Source organism: Acinonyx jubatus, chromosome D4, assembly GCF_027475565.1.
Source record: "Acinonyx jubatus isolate Ajub_Pintada_27869175 chromosome D4, VMU_Ajub_asm_v1.0, whole genome shotgun sequence".
Taxonomy (NCBI): Eukaryota; Metazoa; Chordata; class Mammalia; order Carnivora; family Felidae; genus Acinonyx; species Acinonyx jubatus.
The window spans coordinates 8,969,834-8,992,004 of NC_069391.1; the positions used below are offsets into that span (position 1 = coordinate 8,969,834).

A 22,171-nucleotide genomic window follows, 5' to 3' on the forward strand; every position below is an offset into this window, starting at 1 on the left:
TCAGGAGGTGGCTCCCAGAGCACCTTGGTCCTCTCCATCTCCACAGGCTCAGGCAGCTCCAGGCCTGGGCGGGCGCCCAGACCCCGACAGCCCCGTAACTATGGCGATTCAGGAATCACATGACAACAGTCACGGAGTCCCGGAGGAAACCAGGAGGTGGGAGAAGGGGGAAGAGCAGTCACACCCAGCTTGTCCTGACCCACGGCTCCTGCTTCTCCCCCGTCACTGCTTCGCCAGCACCCAACAGAGGTGCCCGGGGGTTGGGGTAAGGGGAATCCTGGGCATCCGGCGGTCCAGCATGCTATCTCAGCTTTCTGCATCTAGCTGGCAGCTCGGGGGTCTCCTCACGCCTGCCAGCCCCGGTGGGCACCTCTGTTGCTCCCAGCAGCCCTCAGAACCCTCCCCGGCTGGCAGCCACCTCACAGTTCCCAGGGAAACCTCTTAAGCACGGGCCGCCAGGAAGCAAACATCTTTGTTTCTTCTGGAACCAAACTCCAGGAACTAGGTTTTTCCTTCAGCAACACTTCCCCCAGTTCACCAAGTGCAGGGCCAGCCAGGTGCTCTGCCATCAGCCAGCACACTCGGTCCGGGGGCCAGTCTGAGCCAGGCTCCCGATAGAGACAAAGCCCCCCCCCCACCCCCCGCCCCATGTACTCACATATCCCCCGGACCCCTGTACTCCCCACAACCCCCCTTCAGGGCCCCAGGGTTGACAGGGCAGGTCCAGTGGCTGCCAGTCAAGAAGCTGAACAGAAATGGATACAATATTGCCACGGGAATAACAAAGGAAGGGCCCTCGCAGAAATTTATTTGTTCTGATCAGGCGAAGCAAAGGTAAAGGGCAGTGAGGAAGTGCTGTCAGCCAGGCCTGAAACCCAAGAAAGTTGCCATTCGGAGCACAGTGGCCCCTTATACCCCACTACTCCACAAGGCAGCAGTAGTTAAAGCAAACACAGGCCCTTCACTGCCCCGTCAGTTACACCTTCCCCCCAAAATTACACAAACCTTGAAAGATTTTTCTGAGAGAAGATGGATGCTTCGGGAGACTTGAGGTCAAGGCTAGGCTGTTTAAAGTATATTATTAACAAATAAACATTTACTGCAAAAAAAAGAGAAAAACCCTATAGGCCACGGGGGAACCAAATCATGTTGCTTTTGGCTTCAAATGACAGGAGACATTTATGACATGAATGGAGAACACCAGCCGGTCGATGAAATGGCAAACGTCTGCCACTTTGCTTCCTCTGCCTTCGTGAATCAACTTTTTCAAATATGGTTTTCAGCCTTACCCTCCCCTCACTACCACCGCCTCCCCACTTCTGACTGCAGTAGCAATAAATATATATAATTTTGGTTTTGCTCTCTGCTGCCATCAGCACAGAATCTGGGAGATGGAGAGGGCTGGGTCAGCCAGAAAGCCAAGAGTTTTGGGTCCTCCTGCACCCCCAACTGACTGACAGCTCACACGGGCTCCTTGGATGAGTGGACCATCCCTTTCTTCCTCCCTCCCTTGAAGCTGAGGCCTGATTGCGGTGTCCAACGAATTGGAAGTTATAACTCATGTCGCTGAGTGTATCCTCCAGTCCTCAGCCTAACTAACGCCAAAGTAGGACTGGGACTCCCCCCCCCCAGCCCATTCTGTTTTAAAACCCTCATGGCCACAGGACAGAGGAAATTCCCTGGGCAAGAACTGCCAGCCCATCATGGACAGAACAGACCTCTGTGGGCTGGAGGATCCTTCTGACCACCTGAGCTGGTGTTTCTCTACCTTTTAAACCTCATCTTCTGAGAAAGGTACAGATCCCTAGATCTCTTCCCCTCACGTTCCCCCCCCCACCCCCCCACCCCCGCCTTCTGAATCTCCCCCTCATCCTCAGAGATGTCAGCACCCCCCCCACCATTTGAATCACAAAAAAACAGTAAGCACGAAGGGTTTTCCAAATATGAAATTATACTTCCGTGTAGGATTTTCCAAGCTGTACTCAGACTCTAGAGATTCCAGTTGCTCCCCAGTGGAAAGATCTTCGCTCTGGACCAACTTCCACTCCCTCTCACGCACCCCTGCCCCAAAGAGAAACAGGCCAGAACACCAGGCTCATCCTGATACCTGCCCTTCCCGATCGTGCGCAGGTGGCATTTGTCCTGATCTCTACAATCAGTTTTTCTGCCTCTCTGGAGGTCGTGAGGACGATACTGGATCCCATGGAGTCTGGAACACTTACTGCAGCCTCACCAGATACCTCGTGCTATCCTTCCAACCACCCCGGGATGTTGTAGCATCACTCCTAATTTGCTGATGGAGAACCTGGGGCTCAGAGACAGGTCGTCACTTGGCTAAGATCACACGGCTGCTGAATGGTGGGGCTGGGAGGTGAATCCAGTTCTGTCTCAGAACCTAGAGTTCTTTCCATCACTGAAGGAGTGTTGGCCCTCACAGTGCCCCACTCAGGCAAAGGGAGTGATTTTCCCAGGGGTGCTCCTCATCTTCCCTGCACAGAGAGGTTCACGGCAAGCCTACCATGCCAGCTGCACCTTTCTCTGGCATGGAACACAGAGGCAGTTTGGTATGTCTTCGGCGACAAGACGTTCTTGCCACACTGATAGTGATAATAGCGACAACAATAATTTCCAGAGTATTAACAACATGCCAGGCAAGATGCCAGGTCCTTTGGGGCATGTTATCTCGAATCCTTATTAGAATCCTTTCTCCCAGGTGGATATGTCCCCATTTTACAGAAGCGGCTCAGGTAGATGCCAGGACTGTGTGGCCCTAAGCCTGGCTCCAAGGGGCAGGACGGGAGGGAGCTGAGGGTCGACAGTCACATACCCCAGAGGAAATCCTCACAGCCTTCTTCTCCTACTCAAGAAAAATCCTGCAAATAAATTAGGCTGCGTTAGCCCAGAGCCTGGGGAATACAGGGTGAGCCAGGAGTCAGCTATGAATAATGCCTCCGTTCAGCAGCAGATGACCGCAGCTTCAGGAAGCCCTTTGCTTACTCTTCTACCTGCAATCAGGGTGCTGGTGGGGGGGGGGGGGTTAAGTGGGGGGTGCTTTCCCAAGGGCCAGAGGGTCCCCACACTCGGGCTGACACGGTGAGCCCTTCGGCCCTTGAAGCCCCAGGAAGGACACTACGGAGGCCTTTTTATAAGGCAAAGCGCTGGCTTTGCCTTCCGAGCAGACCCATTTCCAGGACAGGCCCTCTACCTCAGGGTGTGGGCTGGGATGTCTGCCACTCCGGGTTAGATGCATGGGGGCCATGCCAGCTGGGATGCCTACTGGTAGAGGAGGTGCTGCTGGTAACTGGCACCCCGCAGTAAGGCCTATAGGAGTCCTTCCAAGCTGGGAGAAAGAGCAGGCAGAAAAGGCTGGAGCCTGACTTTGCTCTCCCTGGGCTGTGCCACACCCCTACTGTGCCAGTGCTGGGGCTCTGAGGAGAGGTGAGCCTCCCTGGAAGGCCTTTCCCGGTGTAAACACTTCCAAGGAGAGGAATGCGCTGGGAAGAGCCAGGTTGGGCCACTGTAGCTGCAGCCAGCTGGGGTGGATTTACCAAAAAACAAAACAAAACAAAACAACCCACCCCAGGACTCAGTTTTTTCTGAAACTCCAAGTCTCGCTGCTCCCCCTTCCGCGGGTGGGCGCATCCTACCTGGGCAGGGGAGCCCAAGGGGACCCTCGCAGGCTCAGCGGAGCCCTGTAACTCTGCGTGCCGAGAGGCGAGGCCGCCCGGGCAGGCCCGGCCGGCGGAAGGGCGCCGCCAGCCCAGGACGCCGAGGTGGGAGCGTGGCCCGAGCAGGAGCGCCGCGTCCTCCGGCGCGCAGGCTCCCGCTCGCACACCAACGAATCTCGGGTCGCCCGGCCTGGGAGCTGTCTTACAAGCGATTAGACTCCATTTTGTGACAGATTTTTGGACTCTCCCACCGACCCTCCCCCCTTCCGGAGCCTCCTCCAGGAATTCGCCACCTCCTCAGGATAGAAACGCTTTCCAGACGAGCGACAGACGGCAAGAAAGGGGACTTACATAATTCTACTTGGCCAAAGCCACCAAGAAAAAAAAATGGGGCGCGGGGGGGCATTATGTTGTCATTAAAAAAAATTTTTTTTTTCATGTGTTCTCAGGAGGAGGAAGAAGAGAGAGGTGTCCGTGATTTTGCGTTTGGAGGCCCCGTTTCCTCCCGGCTTCTAACCTGGTTTTCTGTAGGAGAAGGAGCTCCGGCTGCCGAGGGGCCAGAGCCTCGGGCGCAAAACGATCCGACGCCCCCCCCCCCTTTTTAAAGAAAGAGCCCTCCAGAAAACACGTACGGAGAAAAAGTAAACTTTTCGAGTTACGCGTGAAATTGCCCAAATGCCGTGGCTCGCGCGCTCTGTCGCATCCGTCCAGGACGTGCGGGTGCATTTTAGCAAATAGTATTAAATGTGCCCGAACGTCAATTAATCACCCCCGTGGTGCGTAAAATAACGTTGCGCTTCTGGGTGTCCCGGATCTTGAAAACAAATCGAAAGGAAGAAGAGACGCTTAATAAAAATAGCAACCTCTTTCTAAGGACCGAACCCCGCAGCTCCTCACCGGGCAAGGACATATTTTTCAAAAGTTACTGGGGGGCGGGGGATGGTGTGTTAATTTCCCTATACCGCTGACACACAGGCTGCACAAAATCGAGAAGGCACGTTTCTGCGCCCCCTTGCCTGGATTCTCTCTTAAAAGCATTTACGCACAGATGCAATAAATACGCATCTGCGATCCTCAAAGGAAAAAAATAAATCGTGAAACACACTTTTATTGTGCAAAGAACATCGCTTCCCCAGTGAGCCCCTGCCTGCCTCGCTGCACTGGCTCTCCCTGAGAAACGCTGAGGCGAGACCCGCCCGGGGTATTTGTCCACGGGATTGTCTTGATAACAACCCCTCCTCAGCCCCCAAGTGGCCGGCCTAGTGCAGATACCTAATTGGCCTTATTGGAAGAAAGAGGGGGCGAGGGAGGAGGAGGGCACCGTGAGGGGCGTGAATAATGCCCGCCTGGAGGCTGCCGCCTAGCTGGACCCAGGCTCGGAACTCCGGACCTGCGGTTCGCCCAGCACCAAAATTCCCCCGCAAACACATCCCGACTGCATTGAAGCATCCAGCTCTCCGGCGCCTTGTTTCTTTTTTTAAACAAATATACTTTCAACAAAGCCATTGCAACTGTTTAATTGTTTCGTAAAATTAGGAGGTGGACCGCTCTGCTCTAAGGGAACATCCTGCTCAAATCTTGTGACTTTAGAGTTCTGTGCTCCGAAAAACCAGGGGGCATCATCTCCTTGTTTTAAACACAAGCTCCATAAAGGATTGAGGCGGAGCGGAAGAGACCTGGCAGATATGTATAAGAGGCTGGAAAGGGTCCTTCCAGTATGTTTAAAAAAAAAAAAATCCCCCAAATCTGCACAAATGCCTTGGAGGGCCATTTCCAGTTTCCTCGGCCTCCTGCCCCCACATGTTGAGTCATCCAGGCCGGTGGTGAAGCTGGAAGAAGCCCTGCCAGAGCTGAGCTAAGGGTCAGGTAGGAAGAGGTGCAGGCCAGCAGGACATGGGTAGGCTGGAGGCTGGTGAGCCCTGCCCCTCGCCCAGACCAAAGCCCCCAACCATATCCACCTCAAACTACTTTCCCCATTTTATTTGTGCTGGTCTATGCCTGCCTGTGGTAGAGCTGACTGGCGGCCACACTTTCTCCCGGAACTGGAATCCTATGAGTCCAGGCACAGCACAAACCCGACCAACGGCAATGTGCCTGATTTGGGGTGCTCCAGACAGAGAGAGAGAGAGAGAGAGAGAGAGAGAGAGAGAGAGAGAGAGAGGTCTCGGCTGAACTCTGGGATCAGCAAAAAAAAGTTGCCTCTCTGAAATGTACCCCAATTCCTGTCGGCAGAGCCCCCAGTGGACAAGAAGAGCAAGGTGCAAAGAGCAGGTCCTCTTGGACCTCCAGACCAGGGGAGCACAGCCAGGTTAGGCACTGCTGTGGGACTCAGCCAGAACCTTTCAGAGTAAGAACCTAATACCTTCTTCAGGGCTCTGGCTTGCAGCCCGCTATTTCTAGGTCTCAGCCAAGCAGCTAGAGAGATGGAGAAGGGGCACCCCAGCCGCTCCACTTCCCATCGGGGCCTGGAATTAGGAACAGTCCTTGGGCAGCTAGGGAGGCTGCAATCATCACAGGCATTGGTTAGCCTAACCTTTTCCTGGAAGCTTGGGCACACACAGCCCCTTCTGAGCCCCGAACCATCTGAGAGCCTACCCACCCTGCACGCCCATCTAAAAGGGTCTTCCAGGTCTCACTAGAAAGTTCTCGAAGGCACCCACACTGGTCTCCACAATGCCTCCCTGGGGATCCCCACACCCCCTTTTCGTCTGTTGCTCCTCTCTGCCTCCCTCCTAATCACACTGCCAGGCACAAAAACCAGCGGGTCAAAAGAAAAAGCCTGCTTTTACTCTTAACTGTCCCAGCACCTTGCAAGCCAAATCCATAGTCTCAGCTAAAAACAAAAGTCAGTAGGTAGGGCTCAACCCATAGTCTCTGGACTCAACCCCGAGGCTTAGGCTATGCCAGGGCAGAGCAGACCACCCCCTTCTCCAACACAAACACTCTGCAAGAAAGAAGGCCTGCTGGGGAAGGCTGACTTGGGCAGTCCTTCACCATCTGCCCCCCCCCCCCCCATCCCCGACCTTCCAGGAGCCCCAGATTGTGGTTTGCCACCTCTTGAGGTCCTCTTCCCAGACAGCTTCTTCAGCCAGCAGGAATTTTAAGTGAAAAATTCCCGCATGGAACGGTTTGAAGAGAATGGACACCCTTTTCTATCAGGGACTAAAAGTACAACAGGCAGCAAGGTAGGAAGGAGGCATCCCCAGCTGCTCGGGGAGTTCAGCACCCCCCCCTTCCCAACTCCACTTGCTTGCTCCAGGAATCCGAACCCCCCATAAAACCCTACTTTTGGGAAGCATACCGCCAAGGCCTGGCTCCCTAAAGCACTGTTTTCGTTTGGAAATCAATTCTTGGTCCCCAATTTAGGCCTTGGTGGGGTCAGGCCCTGTCCCTGGACGGAGGGATGGTATCCCCTAGTTGGCCAAGGGCCTTGTCCTGTACCCCAACCAGTACAGGTTTCCGGACAAAAGATGGCAACTAGGGACCGCCGCAAGCTCCCGGCCACCCCACCAGTGGCGGCCAGGCTGGGACCGTTCGTCCCTGCCGGGAGACGCGCAGCCTGCGCAGCCCTCGGAGCTGACGGGCCCAGCGGCGCGCAGAGCCAGCAGTTGGGCTGACACGGGCCTGGCCTGGCAGTGGGGGCGGCCGGGCTCGAGTGCCGGGCGGCGGCGGGGAAGGAGGAGGACGAGAGGCGCTTACTGTTGGTAGTCTTGTTTGCAGTACAGTTTCCGATCCCGGAAGTAGCAGCTGGTGGTGAGGGCTTGCTGACACGCCGCGCACTGCAAACACTCCTCGTGCCAGGACGATTCGTTGACTCGCATCAGGAAGCGGTCGGAGATGGGCCGCTGGCAGCCCTCGCAGACGGCGGGATGCGGGCAGTCGGAGCCTGCAGCGCACAGGGCAAGAGCCGGGCCGTCAGCGCCGACCAGCCTGGCGTCCCGGCCGCGCGGTGCCCACAGCCAGGGCCCCAAGCGCGAAGGCAACCCGGGAGCGCCGCCCGCCGCCTGCGCTCCCCCGGCCGCCGCACCGGGGGCCGGGCAGCCTCCGCTGGTTCGTCCCAGCCCGCGGACTCCCTCGCGGAGAGGCCGCGGGTCTCGAGCCTTGGCTCGGCCCTGCAACTCTCCCTTCCTCTGGAGATCCAGCGCTTGGTGTTACTACATACGAGAACCCGGCAAGGCGCGGGGTAGCCGGCTGGGACCGAGGCAGGCGAAGTGAGGTTGGGGCGCTTGCTGGCTGACACGCCCCACGGTGGCATTCATGGTCTTCTGCCCCCAATCTCCCCAAAACCCAGGTGGCCCAAGGGACATTTTTCTTTTAGAGGCGCCTTCCATCAAGCAGCCTGGCACCACTCCCAAGCTTGCTAAGGTGACTACTTGGGTCTTCCATCACCCTTGCCGTCCGCCTCCTGCCCCCTCGGGAGTGGCAGCTCCAGCACCAAGGCCCAGTGAGGATGGTGGGTGGCAGCTGGAGCTGTCCTGGCCTCCCTCCTCCTAGGTGGTGCTCCTGCAAATCTCTGTCTCTCCAGCATGCCTGTTTAGGGGTGCCTGTTGCCCCTCTAGCGATCACTGCAGGAGTCTAGTCTGTGTCCCCCGCACCCCCATGTCCTGCAAAACATTTCCTTATTCCGTTGGTCTAGACGCCTGTGTCCACCTCGGGAGGATGCCCCTGTCCCCTGCCCATGACCACTCGGGCGTTCTGACCCCGCACTCACCCAGCAGCACCCCCAGAGTGGCGGGCCCGGGGCGCAGGGCGTGCTCCTCCATCTTGATGCCGTCCAGCATCTTGGCGCAGTCCGTCTGCCCGCGGGGGAAGCACCTCTCCAGCGACTCGGGACCTGTTGCTATATCCATGGGACGCGGGGCGCGCCGCGGGCCCCGCCGGCCAGGGTGCTCGCCGGCCCGCCCGCCTGCCCGCTCGCCGCCGCCGCGGCCCCGGAGCCGGGGAGGCGCGGCCCCCGCGGGGTTGGGGCTGCGGCTGGGGCCGCCGGCCGCCCCCGGCGAGCGTGGAGCGCCGACGCGCTGGCCCCGGGCCCCGGCGTCGTGCGGGCGGGCCCGGGCGGCTGCAGTCTGCGCCGCGTTCTCCCGGGCACTCGCAGCCACGCGCGCCGGCTCCTCTGTCACCTGCTTGTCAGCCCCGGAGCCGGGCTGCGGCGGCGGCGGCAGACGGAGCCGCGGGGAGGAGACGGCGGCGGCGGCGGCGGCGGCGGCGGAGGCGGCGGGCGGGGGAGGGGGCGGGGGTGCAGGGGCGGCCCCGCGGGCTGGGGGGGCGCGGGCGGCGCAGCGGGGTCCCGGGCGGGGCGCAGCGGGCCGCGGGGCTCCAGGCGCGCTCCCCGCACTACTCCAGTGCCATGGTGCGCCCGAGGAGCCGCTGGGTTTAGAGCTGGGGCAGGCGGCGGAGGGATACTACGGCCGGGAGCCGCCTCACCCCTCCTCAAACTTCCTGACATTTGAACTCATTGGTGCGCCTCGTATCCCTGCGCCGGGATGAGCCGGCGGCTCCACGTCAAATAGTGCCGTCGCCGCCCCCCCCACCCCCCGCGGGAGGGCTCCCCGCGCCCCCAGCTTGCGCCCTGCTCCGCGCCTGGCCTGGAGCGCGGGCCCCCGGCGCCCCAGCCAGGCCGAGCGCCCGCTGGCCTTTTGCAGAAGTTTGGGTCACCTTCGAAACGAATCCTTCTGCCCCACCCCTTTGAAAAATTGATTTGGGAGTTGGGGAATGAAGGCTTTCTTTTTTTCTTTCTCGCTTTCTTTATTATTAATATTTTGTAAAGCTTCAGCGCTAAGCGGAGTGGCCCCATGCGAGGCCAGACTGCGCGGACGGCGGGGAGCGCAGCGGCTCCACCAGGGGAAGGCGCCGGCCGGGAGTGGCCGCCTGGGGACCCCGTCTGTCGGCCGAGGTAGGTCGCTCCGGGCTGAGTTGGCGTCCCCTGGGCGGCGGCGCCTTCCCAGGGCCGTTTTGGTCCGCGGAGGGGCTGGCTGCAGGATTGAGGGACGGAGACCGACAGGAGGGAAGGGCTGCTGGCCCAGGACTGACCAAACGGGGGATCCTGGCCCAGGGAGAGGGGGATTGGGTCCCGGATTGGGGGTTGGGGGTGAGGGGTCCGGAAAACATTCAGGCGTGGCAGGGATTGGGTGGAGGGGTAAGCGAAGGTCCTGAAAGTGTCCCGGAATCAAGGATGGGGAACACTGGGCAGGCGAGGAGGGTCAGGCCCGGGTTCAGGCAGGGAGAGTTTAGAGGACGATTAGGTCTGAGAGAGGGGTCCCGGGCAGAGGCGGGGGCATTGAATGAGAACCTGGCCTCGCGGGATTTCTAGTTGCACGGGTAGAGGGTGGTGGCCCGGAGGTCGGTAACTGAAGGCCCAGGACGATGTGTGTTCGGTTGCTCGATGGAAACGGGATTGGCCGCTGGGATAGGCTACTTTTGGTGACGGAGGGGCCGGGCTAGGGGTCTGTAGGCCGCACCTGACAGGGACAGCGCCCTGGTCACATTGGGCAAAGTGGGCTTTGGCGCTGAGGAGTAAAAGGCCGGTAAGACCGAGCAGCCGACTCCCGCGCACGCTGGGCCTGGCACCCACCCCGCCTGGCACCGCGCTCGGTGCGCAGGCCGCTGCGTTTGGCTGCAGTGCATCGCGCCTAGGCTGGCCGTGTCTTCGGCTCCTGGGTCTCCACCAGAGGCGCGGCGCGCCCAGGAGCAAGGGGGGCAGGCGCGGGCTGACCCCTCGAGCCGCTGCGGGGCGGCCCCCGGCCCCTCCCGGAACGGAGCAGCGGTGCGGAGCGGGGCGGGGGCGGAGGGCATGGGAGGCGGGTCCCCTGACCCCGCTGGAGGCGAGAGGGCGGATCGGATTTGGAGCCTGCCAGAGGCTTGGTCAGAAGTGGCCCCCTATGCCGCGGGGCCCCGCGGAGGGGCTCGGCTTTGTGGAGGATTAGATAGCTCCCGCCCCACCCCAGTACCTGCGTGTGTGTCGGTGGGTATCTGTGTGTGTCTGTGCGTGTCGATGCTCCCGTCTCGGAGTCTGTTGCATGCCTGTGCACCGTGTCTCTGTGCAATGCAATATTTATGTGTGCCCGAGACTTTGTGGGTTTGGAGTGTGTGAATCTGTGCATCTGGGTGTGATTCCCACGTGTGTGTGTGTCTGTGTGTGTGCGCGCGCGCGCGCATCTGCAGTTCCTAACATGCTTCTGTATCTTCTGTGTTTTTGTAGGTCTTTGTGTGTGTCCCCGGGTCGTTGTATGTGGGTGCCGACGTCTTTGTGTGTCTCTCAACCTCTGTATTGTGTCTGTGGGATACTTTTCTTTTGTGTCTTCCGGTCACCTTTGTGTGTCTGAGTGTATGTATCTACGAGTTTCTGGATGATTCTGTGTGTTTGCTTGTATCTCAGAGTTTTGGATTTTTTTTTTGCGGGGGGGGGGGGGCGGTGGTTGTGTCCGTCTGTGTTTGCGAGCGCGGTTTCGTGTCTCGGTGTATTTCTCCGCGTCTTTGTGTGTCTCTATCCAGCACGGTGGATGAGTGGATGTGTAGCATCTTCCGCGCTCCCTTGGTCCCTTGTTCTTGAGCAGCCCGTAAGGCCCTGCGCTCCCGAGTTTCGGCCTGGGCCTGGGCCGCCTTCCTCGGGCATCGGGGGCGGGGGCGCGGCAGCTGTGGGAGAAGCCTGGCAGGCAAAACTCGGGCGCGCAGAGCCTGGTGCAGGACAAGCAGACCGACCGGGCGCATTCTGCCCTCTGCTGGCAGCGTTACGTCCCTGCACCCGATGCCTGTAGGCGAAAAGGGTCCTGGTTCCGGGCCCAGACCCTTGCCTTCTTCTTCAGAGCACACTTGGGAATACTTTCCGGTCTCAGGCCTGGCACACTCACCCCGGAACCACACTCTGGGAGCAGTGTTCCATCCTCCTCTCCCTGTCTCCCCACCTTCCCTGTGACGGCCTCTCCCTCTGCACAGTTCTCCCCTTAGGCCAAATGGGGGCCCTTGTGGCCCCACCTCAGAGACTTCTCTGACCCTGAGGCTGGTTCAGGAAGAGTCAGAGCCCCCGACTGCGGGGGGTGGCGTTCCCGGGGCCACCCAAAAGCCACGTCTCAGTGTAGGAGGACGCGCCAGTCGCCCAGCTCTGGCACCCCGGCTGGTCTGTCCCGGGGCGCACAGAATCTTAGCACATCACGCTGGCACGCCCGCCTGAGTCACAGCCCACACCACCGGGGCCGACATCGGAAAGGCCAGGGATTGTGCTTAGAGCCACTCTCGGCTGCCAGGGTGCAGGCCAGACCCAGGCATGGGCTGCTCTTTCCACTCTGGCAGTGGGGCTGCTCAGTCCACAAATCGGGGTCCCTCTCCGTGTCCTCCCTGCCCAGTGACTATTCATCCCCTCGCCACACCCCCACAGTCTGGATCACCATGTAAGTCCTTTTCTTTGCCCTTTGTCCCTGCTCCCAGCGTCCTTCTTTCCCCCAGCTGAGTCTGCGGTCCCAGGTCCTTGGCACACAGATGCGCAGAGCACCCAGGTCTCTCTCAAGCACAATCTCGGGGCCTGCCCTTCCCACCGCTTGCCCTGTGGAAGTGGCTAGCTGGAAGGGAGTGGCCTAGGCCCTGAGGCCGGTACTGCCCTTAGGCAGTGAGCAGCACCTCGCTCAGAGCAATGGAGCCCCCTCCTTCTGGCATCCACTGACACCCCCTAGGCGGTTCAGTACTCACAACGCCTGAGGCCGCCCGCACCCAGGCGCTCCGGCTGATCCGGGATTCTCTGTGGCTTGGACTTCAGCCGTAGAAACAGCTTCGGATTTTCTCCACCTAAGGAAAGACCCAGCCGGCTGTTTGGAATCCCTTGGAAGGAAGCAAGAACCAAGAAGGAAGCTCTAGGTGGGAGTCCCAACTGCCCCAACCCTGCGGATGCTTCATCTCCACGGAGCCCTTCCTTACACCCCCTTGCTCCTCTCTTTAGGGGACTTGCACTTTCTGCGCCTGCCTGTGCTACTGGCCGTCCCCAACGCGGCTCTCTGGCCACCCCCTCCCTCCCCACGGTGGAATTCTGTCTGTCCTCCTTGGACTGTGCTTCTGACCAGAACTGAGTGGAGGGAGAGGTCCCTTCCCAGTTTACAAACCCAGCTAGAAGCAAGGGCTGGGACTCAGTACAGGGCAAAGCCGGCGGGCGGCGGAGTGCCGCGGAGCAGGAAGGCGCGCGGAGGGGGGAGCTGCACGGGATGCAGGATTCCAGCGTGCCAGGAGAGTCAGGGCTGTCCGGGAGGCCAGAGTGCTCAGACCTGTCCCACGCTGCCCCAGCACCACTGGCCCCGGCGATCCTCAGGTATCCAGGAAGCACACTGGACCAGAGCCACCCCAAGACTCAGCCTGGGTTGGGGGCCGCTATTCCCTGGCGGCAGCTGGGATCCGGAGATCCGGGAGCTCTGGAAGTGGAGCAGGACAGCAACATCAGAGGTGGAGTGGCCTGGCCTTTGGAGCCAGTGCTAACCACGCTCTCTTCTGAGCTCTCTTCCGAGCACCGCAGCATGTTGAACCCTAGGACACGTGTGGCAAAGGCTCAGGCACTTCTCGGCTAGCAGAGAGAAGAATGCGTGTAATGGGCAACCCGGTCACCTTCCCACAGCCCAGAGGAAAGTGTCTATGAGCTTCCTGTGCCTGCGGAGGGCTCACGGAGCCCCTGAGCCAGGTGGAAGGCCAAAAAGAGGAATGACTGGGGGCAGGGTCAAACTGGGGTCCCCCAGACTCAGGGCTGAGAATGGGTTCTCACTCTCCCACCTGGGGTTTTCTAGGCTAGTGAGAAGGAGGTGGCAGGCGACAGGATTTTAGGCAGAGTTGGCTGGTGAGACACAGGGTGTGTGGCTCTGAGACTGTGTGCTGGTACATGCCTGCATGCAACGTAGAGGACTGTCCGAGCCCCAGCAAAGTCTTTCTGTCCCCTTGCAGCCCAGCCCCTCCTCAACCAGCTGGTGGGGCCTCTGGCCACAGACCCACGACTTCTCAGTGCAAAGTCTGGGTCATTAGTCCTGGAATTCCTCCCGGAGGGTTAGGAGATCAGGCTCAGATCTAGAGGCTTCTGTCTGTCCTCAGGGCTTGGAGAAGGACAGTGCCCTGGCCAGGTGGTCCACAGCTAAGGTCTTCTACCTGCGGGCAGTGCTTCGGAGCGGTCAGAAGCAGGTCTCGGAGTTACCAAGGTCTGGTTCAGGATCTGGCTGTGGGACTCCGGAAAGTCCTGCCTTTTGTTTGCACCTCAGCTTCCTCATCTGTAAAGGGGGCATAGTAATAGCCTCTGTCCCACAGGAGTGTTGAGAGGATGAAATGTTAAGTTCTTACCACGGTGCCTGGCACATGGTAGGCCTCTAGAAGTATTTGGTGAATAATTGGATAAAAGGGAGTCCGTGGGACTTGGGGAAATCACAGCTGTCTCCTCTCCCAACCAGGACCTGAGGGGGAAACAGACATGCTGAGCTCAGCCATTTATCTTCCTTTAGGGCAGGTGAAACTCCCATCTAGGCAGCTGTGGGCGGGGCACAGGAGATTCCCCAGGCGGTGCCCAGATGCCCAGGACAGACAGCCTTCTCCAATTGCCCTGGCTGTGGGGCCTGGACCTGAAGTGCCTTTGGAAGGCAACAGAATGAGGGGGTTCAGCCTAGTGCATCAAAACTGACCTGTAGGACTCTCGAGGTGCCATTTATATTTATTTTTTAAAAGGCACTTTCCTCAAGAATCTTTGCATTTCTTGCCAAATGGATGGGCTGAGTTATTTCAGCAGCCCATCTAGAACCAGGGGCTTCCCCTACCAAGGACCTGAGCCAGAACAAAGGAAAAGCCAAGGACTGAATTTGGAGCCATAAAAGCCCCATTAGGACAATAAGAATAACTTGCAGAGAAACATTTTATATGAATTGGACACAAATTCACAAAAGCAAGAAAGTTCATTGGTCTCCACCCTGAGGGTCCATGGCTGGGGAAGAGGGCTGGGTGTGATGTCGAGGCCAGCGCCCATCCTATTTGATCTTTATCTCAAATCCACTTCAAAACGCTGGGGATTGGCGGAGTTGGAGGTTTGCCCCTTCCTGTAATTATTTGGTGTCTAGTAAAGTTTTTATGAGTGTCTGTGCAAATAAATGCATTTGATGTGCATTTGTTTTGGCTAGTGCCGCTTTATATAGGAGGCGTGTGCGTCTTCTGTTGGCCCTCAGAAAAGAAAAGAATGAGAGTGAAAATAAAAATAAAGCCAAGATATCCGGACCAGGCAGAGGGGGCGGAGCGGGGGGCAGTCCCACGGCCAGCCACCGGCCCTCTCACGCAGGGGCTCGTGGGCACTGGGGCTGCTGCTTATTGGGTTTCTAGCCATTGGGTTCGCTGCTGCTCGGGACTAGGAGCCGCTCAGGGCTGGGGGGAAGGCTCGGTGAAGTCCAGATTCTAGAAAGGTTTTTTTGGAAACAGAACTCTGCCTGCCTTTTGATTACTGTCCTCTGGGTATTCTTGGTGAAATAAAATGAATAATAAATCAGGGTGTTTGGCGGGGGGCATTGCTTGATCATTTAAGTGGCGGAGTATGCCTATTTCTCTAGAATTTGAGCTCAGCAGAATCTGGCTGAGAGGCAGGATGAACAGGGATGTGGCTTCCTGCTCTCTCCAGACAGGGCAGCTGGGCTGGGGCAGGATGGGTGTTCTCCTGGGTGGCTGGGAAAGCAGGGGTTCTCCGTCAGGGTGAGGAACCAGTTCAGGGTTTTCAGGTGCCCTTGTTCAGCTGGTGCCTGGGACGCAGCCTGCAGGTGCATCCAGTTTGGCCCCCGCTGTCTCTCCGCCCAAAACCACAGCCTTGATTTATTTGTTCTAAAATTATTTTAGCGTTTTTATTGAAGTGCAATATACATATAAAGAAGCGCACAAAGCATGAGCATAGAAAGCGGACACACTTGTGTCCCCAGCACCCAGATCAAGAGATTATTTCCAGCTCTCCAGAGTCTCTCCTTCTGCTCCCTCCCAGGAATGCCACACCCTTCTTCTCAAGGAAACCACTATCTGGGTTTCCATCCCCGTATGTGAGTTTTGCCACTTTTTGAATTTTGCATAAATGGAATTGTACAGCATGTATCCCTTACCATACTTTAATCCTGAGATTTTAGATGCAAATACAGGTTTTTTTCTCCTGAAAAATCAGAGGTCTGATCATCTTGGGTGATTATTCCATTCCAGCAGGGTGACGACAATGTGGGGCTGAATTGTGTCTTTCCCCCTCCCCCTGCCACAGGACACCCGCCCTCTTCTGTTTACCAGGGGGCATTCATGTTGTAACTCCCGATGTAAGCCTGTATAGCTCCTTTCCCATCTTCAATTCCTCCTCAAAAGGAATCGTTTTATGTATGCTGGGGAAGTGCATCCAGAATCTTCTCCCGTCCCAGTCCCCCCATCTGCATCCAATACTCTCTGAGGTAGAAATCCTGAGACCTCTTAACAGGTGAGGAAATCAGCACTGCAGAGAGGTGAAGTCACTTACCCGGGGTCACACAGCATTGAAGTGTCAGATTCTGGATTCAAACCTGGACTGGCCGGACTCCAAACCCCGGGCTCTTGTCACCTCCCCACACAGCTCCCCTGGGCATCCAGGCCCAGGCGTGAACAATCCCCTCCTGCCTCCTTCCAGCAGGGAGGAAGCTGGACTTTTTCCAAAGGAAACGCTGGGAAACACAAAACCCAAAACAGAAAACAGGGCAGGGATGGTTCCCAGGCCCCAGCAGCCTAACCTCGGGTGATGCAAGTCTAGTCTGGGATGAGCTGGTCTGGACTGGTGCGGCCTCCCCAGATGCATCAAGGGAGGGCGGTGTCATGCCATCTGCTGGGAATCTACTACATGCCGGGCACTTCCTTTGTGTTGTTCCTGAATACTCACAACGCGCCCCACTTCACAGATGAGAAAACTGAGCTTCAGAGAGGTCAAATGTCCTGCCTGAAACCACAGGTGTACGAGTGGCCATGTTGGGTTTTGAATGCATTAATTGTGACTTCAGTGTCTTTGTTCTCCCCCATTGGTCTCACTCTGCTCCTTGGCTCAGGCCTCTTATCTGAGCCACCTTCACTTTGCTGTTATGATGGAGGTATAACCTGGTGCTTCCTCTTGGGTGAGCAAAGATTCTGGAGTCTGGCTAGCATGGTTTGGGGCTTAGTTTCAGGAGCCACAGGGTGGTTCTCAGGGCCTCGGTTTCTTCAAATGGAAAGTGGGGAATGATATTACTACTTTCCATTGTGATTTGGAGGTTCAACAAGATCTGTGGGCCTTTGAATCTGGAAGAATTGGCAGTGGCCTGGTAGAGAGGGCAAGAGGGTCATTGGGGTGCAAAGATCCTGAGGCAGGAAAGAACTTGGTCCATTGGAAGCATGTGTGACTGGGTGGGAATAAGGACGTGGTTGCGGGTGCGGGCAGGGGTCTGACCACATGGCATTGTTGGTCATGATGAGGAGTATAAACTTGAACCGAGGGCAGTGGGGAGACACGGGAGGGTTAAAACAGCATGGTACCACGGTCAAGTTTGATTTCTTTTAGGAAGGTCTCTCTGGCTGTGATGAGGGGTGAGACCATAGGCAGGAGGCCGAATGACGAGGCCTTTGGGTCTCAATATCCCTTTTGTGTGGAATGAGGTTGGGCGGTCCACAGAGCAGACCTTATCCTCTGATTTCCCATAGAGGTTGTGTTTCCAGATTCAGGGTTTCATGTTACACAGTTATTCTTTCTGGAATGTGTCCCCCAAGCAACCCCGCTGGACCCTCCGTGGAAGGAGGGGCTCTCCTCAGTGCAATTTGCACATTTATGCAAAAAGGAGAGCATATCAGTCCCAGGGCTTGGCAGTATTCGGTCTGAGACAGTCCAGCAACCGACAGAACAGCTTTTCAGGAATTGGGACAGGCCGCGAACATCGGTCATAACACTCATAGCAGTGACGATAGCAATCCACCCTTATCGGTGACTCACGTACCGGGCCCTTGGTGAAGCCTGCCACACCTGTGATCTCATGGAAGCCTAAAACAAGCCTGTGAGGCAGCTGGTATTGGTGCCCATTGTGCGGATGGGGAAAGCGAGGCTCAGAGTGGGGGAAATGCCTTGCTCAAGGTCATTGAGCGGCCGAGCCAGGCCAGTAGCTACTGCCCTTATGCCCAGCAGGCGCTGGGCAGCCTTAGAAGTGTGGTGAGCTTGGCATGCTGTTGAGTTCTGTTCCAGACAGCCCTAAAACTGTTGCTAGTGTACAGAAAAGCCCGAAAATTCCATCCCTGCGTCCTGGCTTCCGCCTACACTTCAGCCCACGCAATCTGCCTGGCAGAGCTATTCTCCCTGGAAGAGGTTTTCCAAACCCAGGAAAAGCTTCCAAGTCTAGAATCCTCCCAGGGGCCTCCAAGGCCTCCTGGCCTGTGTCCACTTCCCTGGCTTCATCTCTACCTCCTTCCCTGTTACTCTCTGTTACTCACCGAGCACATTGTCCTTGTTTTAGCTTCTCAAACAGCACACACCCTCTCCTGCCTGCAGGGTCTGAACAGGCTGTTCCTTTTGTCTGGAAGGCTCTCTCTGCTCCCTTTTCCTAGCTTCCTCCTGTTCACCCTTCCTGCCTCAGTGTAGACATCACCAGAAACCTTCTTTTGCTTCCTGGACCAGCTTGGGTTTGTTTACCTCTTCAATGTTTTCAGCAACATGTATTTCTCCTTCGTGGTGAGATGGAAATATCTGTCTCCCCGCCCTCCCCCCCCCACCCCACGCCCCCTGAAGTCGCAGGGAGAAACCCAGGAAGGGTCAGGAAGGAGTGATGCAGAGGGCACCACTCAGTGTCAAAGCAGTGGAAGCAGAGAGGGGACAAGTGCCCTTGAAATATAACACGGTTCACGTTGTGCTCGCTCGGTGCTTGGGGGTCTGCCTCTCCTGTGTAGACCAGCTGAGGGCTTGAGGCAAGAAGTGAGTTCCCAAGGCATGGGATGAGTCTCATTGTTGGTACTGAATGATCCTCTCAGTCCCTTTGTCCCCCTCACTGCCTTCCCTTCTACCCAAGAGCACTAAGGATGGGATTGGAAATGCTTGGACTCACAGCCCATGCTAGAGAAGATGCAAAGGAAGACTTGGGCCTGCTAGATTCTAGGGGAGGGTGCAACAGTCTGGGGAAACTGAGGCAGCAGGGAGTTGGGGATGGAGAAGAGCTAAGAGGCCTGGGGGATCAGAATGAGAGAGGGTGAGAAAAAGAGAGACTGGTCTCTGGGGATTCTTGATGACAGCCATCAAGGCAGCTCCTGGGGGCCTTGTGATGGCCTCACACAATGCAAAGCGACAAGTGGATGTGGCCAGGGGACTGGTCCCAGTCATAAGCACCCAGTGCCTGGCGGTGACTGTCAGAATCCACCCTCAAGGCCTCCTTGTCTGCCACTTATGAGCAGAGGCCCCACAGGCCAGCTTCCCATGGTAGGAGCTCATCGTGGGGCTAACTGGAAGGTGACAGCCCCAAGGGGACCCTGCAAAAGGAAAACTGTTTTCAGGGCATTGGGGTGGAGGAACAATTTTAAAAATCTGGATTTATTTCTTGGTATTTCTGTTATATGTATGTATGCGTTATGTATATGTATCTTATCACAATTAAAAATAATAACAAAAAGAAAGTAAGGCAAGAATTTGAAATTAAGTAGCCTCAGAAATTCCAAGAAATAAATCCTAATGGGTGTGAGGAGGTATCTCACTGTAGTTTTGGTTTGCATTTCCCTAATGAATAGTGACGCCGAGCATCTTTTCATGTGTTCACTGGCCATTTGTGTATCTTCTTTGGAGAAATGTCTATTCCAGTCTTTTGCCTGTGTTTGGTTCTTTGTATTGTTGAGTTGTAGGAATTATTTTTTTTAATGTTTTTATTTATTTTTGAGAGAGAGAGCGTGAGCAGGGTAGGGGCTGAGAGGGGGCGGACAGAGGACCCCAAGCTTGCTCCATGCTGACAGCAGAGAGCCCGAAGTGGGGCTTGAACTCACAAACCATGAGATCATGACCTGAGCCAAAGTTGGATGCTTAACTGACTGAGCCACCCCAGTGCCCCGAGTTGTAGGAATTCTTTATATATTCTGGATATGAACCCCTTATCAGGTATATGATTTGCAAATAATTTCTCCCATATGGTTGGGTTGCCTTTTCATTCTGTTGATTGTGCACTTTGGTGAGCAGACGTTTTAAATTTTGAAATCTGATTTATCTATTTTTTGCTTGTGTTGCCTGCGTTTTGCCTGCATTTTTGAGTCTGTCTCCGCTGTCTTTACTAAACCACTTTTAAAGATGTCCAGCATCATTTCCCAAAGCACTTGTCCCCATTGCTCTCTAAGTTGTTTGACATGCAAATTCACGTGTGGTGCTGGAATTGTCTACACCACAAATACCTATTTGCCAAACAGTATACCATTAGGTTATACTAGTTGGTATAAATTCATAATCCGTACAGTTTCTATAATGCTTTATTAAGTGGACTGTAAAAGGCTTGTTTGCAACAGTATCCAACCCCTGCCTATGCAAGGCCACACCCACAGGAGAAATTCCAAAGCTACACAAAATTACTTTATCTCTTTTAGCCCATTGGTCAGGTTACTGTGATTAACATCCAGAATGAGCACGAATTGCAGCCGTTTTTTAGGATTATGCATCTTTTCCAAATGGCATTGCATTGGTCAAAATGAAATAATTGAGCGAGTGCCCCATAGGGGCGCCTGGGTGGCTCAGTCAGTTAAGTGTCTGACTTTGACTCAGGTCATGATCTCATGGTTCATGAGTCTGAGCCCTGCATTGGCCTCTGTGCTGACAGCTTGGAGCCTGGAGCCTGGTTTGGATTCTGTGTCTCCTTCAATCCCTGCCCCTCTCCAACTCATGCTCTGTCTGTCTGTCTGTCTCTTTCTCTCTCAAAAATAAAATAATAAAATAAAAAAAGGAAATGCCCCATAATACAAGCTAGTCTGTAAAGAAGCAAATATAAGGAATAATTTTGGGGGAAAGGCCCTACTTTATATTCTGGCTATATAATAATGAACACAGAATAGTAGTAACAGCAGCGGGAGCAACGACAGCCACTGTGTGTTGAGTACCACTCCAGCCCGGCCCTGAGCTCAGTGCTTCACACACATACCCTGAATCCACACAACAGCCTTATGAGAAAGGTACTCGTATTGTTCTCAGTCTACAGATGGGGAAACTGAGGCTCAGACAGATGAAGGCACATGCTGGGAGAGCTGGGATTTGAACCAATGTCTTTCAGAGCCCAGACTCTTAATCATTACATGACCCTGCTTTTATCCACCTGGCTCGTACCCGGCCGTGAGCACCCAGTGCTGCACATGACCCAGAATGGAGCCTGTCCTGAAAGGTTGGGTTTATAATGTTCCTACTTCACTCTTGCAAAGTTTGGCTCCAGTTCTGGGGCCCAAACCCAGCTTGGTGCCCTCTACCCAGTGGTTGGCGGTTATTCCCAGGGTGCAGGCTGATGGGGGGAGAGGGCGTCACCCGTCCGCACCTCTGCTCCAGCAGGTTAGAACCAACTCATCAACAGACACTTAGAAGGAAGAAGGAGGATTGGAAAGAAAGTAGCCACTCAGGCCACAGTTAAGGTGACCACATAAAAACATCAGAGGCACAAGAGGTCCTGCCTCTGCCTCGGTTGAGTGATGCTTTTTTATTTTTGGTATGTTTTTTTTTTGTTGTTCTGGAAAATCTCAAACATATATAAAAATCGAGAGAATAATGTGCCAATGGATTGTTTGGCAAATCTTCGACTCTATGATATTTCAATCATAACTATTTTGGTATATCTTTCCAAATGATAAGGATATCTTAAAAAAAGATTGTGGTTATAATGTCATTATCACACCTGGAGGAATTGTTGTCATTTCACACATCCCGTCAATGTTTACATTTCCCTGATTGTCTCATAAATGTTTTTACACCTTATTAAAAAGACCATAGGGGCGCGTGGGTGGCGCAGTCAGTTAAGCTTCCGACTTCAGCCAGGTCACGATCTCGCGGTCCGTGAGTTCGAGCCCCGCGTCAGGCTCTGGGCTGACGGCTCAGAGCCTGGCGCCTGCTTCCGATTCTGTGTCTCCCTCTCTCTCTGCCCCTCCCCCGTTCATGCTCTGTCTCTCTCTGTCCCAAAAATAAATAAACGTTGAAAAAAAAAAAGACCATATATGTCTCTTAAGTCTCTTTTAATCTGTAGTCTCTCTCTCTCTCTCTCTCTCTCCCTTGCCCTCTTTCTGTCCTCACATCTGTACCCTTTTCATTTATTTGTTGAAGGGACCTGGTTGTTTGTCCTGTAGGGTCCCCCCCCCCCCCAATGTGGGTTGTGCTGCTTGTGCAATTCTCTAACGTGGTCCTCTGTCCTCTGTGTTCCCTGTAACCAGGTCCAGAGGCTTTATCAGATTCAGGTTCAATATTTGACCATAATACTTCACAGGAGGTGTTGTGTCCTTCGGTCAGGAGGCCCATAGTGTCTGTGATCTCCCTTTTTGTGACATTAGCAGTTGTTGATAGTCACTGCCTA

General features: G+C 55.6%; 1 protein-coding gene across 2 annotated transcripts in view; it reads right to left on the minus strand.

Annotated features, from left to right (window-relative positions):
- The window catches only part of LMX1B (LIM homeobox transcription factor 1 beta), an 81,814-nt gene extending 72,963 nt beyond the window's left edge, over positions 1–8,851 (minus strand). The window contains exons 1-2 of one of the 2 annotated variants that reach the window (XM_027035130.2): positions 8,380–8,851; positions 7,368–7,554 (exon numbers count right to left, since the gene is read on the minus strand). In XM_027035130.2, the coding sequence (XP_026890931.1) occupies positions 7,368–7,554; positions 8,380–8,518 (326 nt within the window). In that variant the 5' untranslated portion in view covers positions 8,519–8,851. The remainder of the gene's footprint in view (positions 1–7,367; positions 7,555–8,379) is intronic. The other variant, XM_027035131.2, reaches the window with a different exon arrangement.
- Between the last annotated feature and the right edge of the window lie 13,320 nt (positions 8,852–22,171).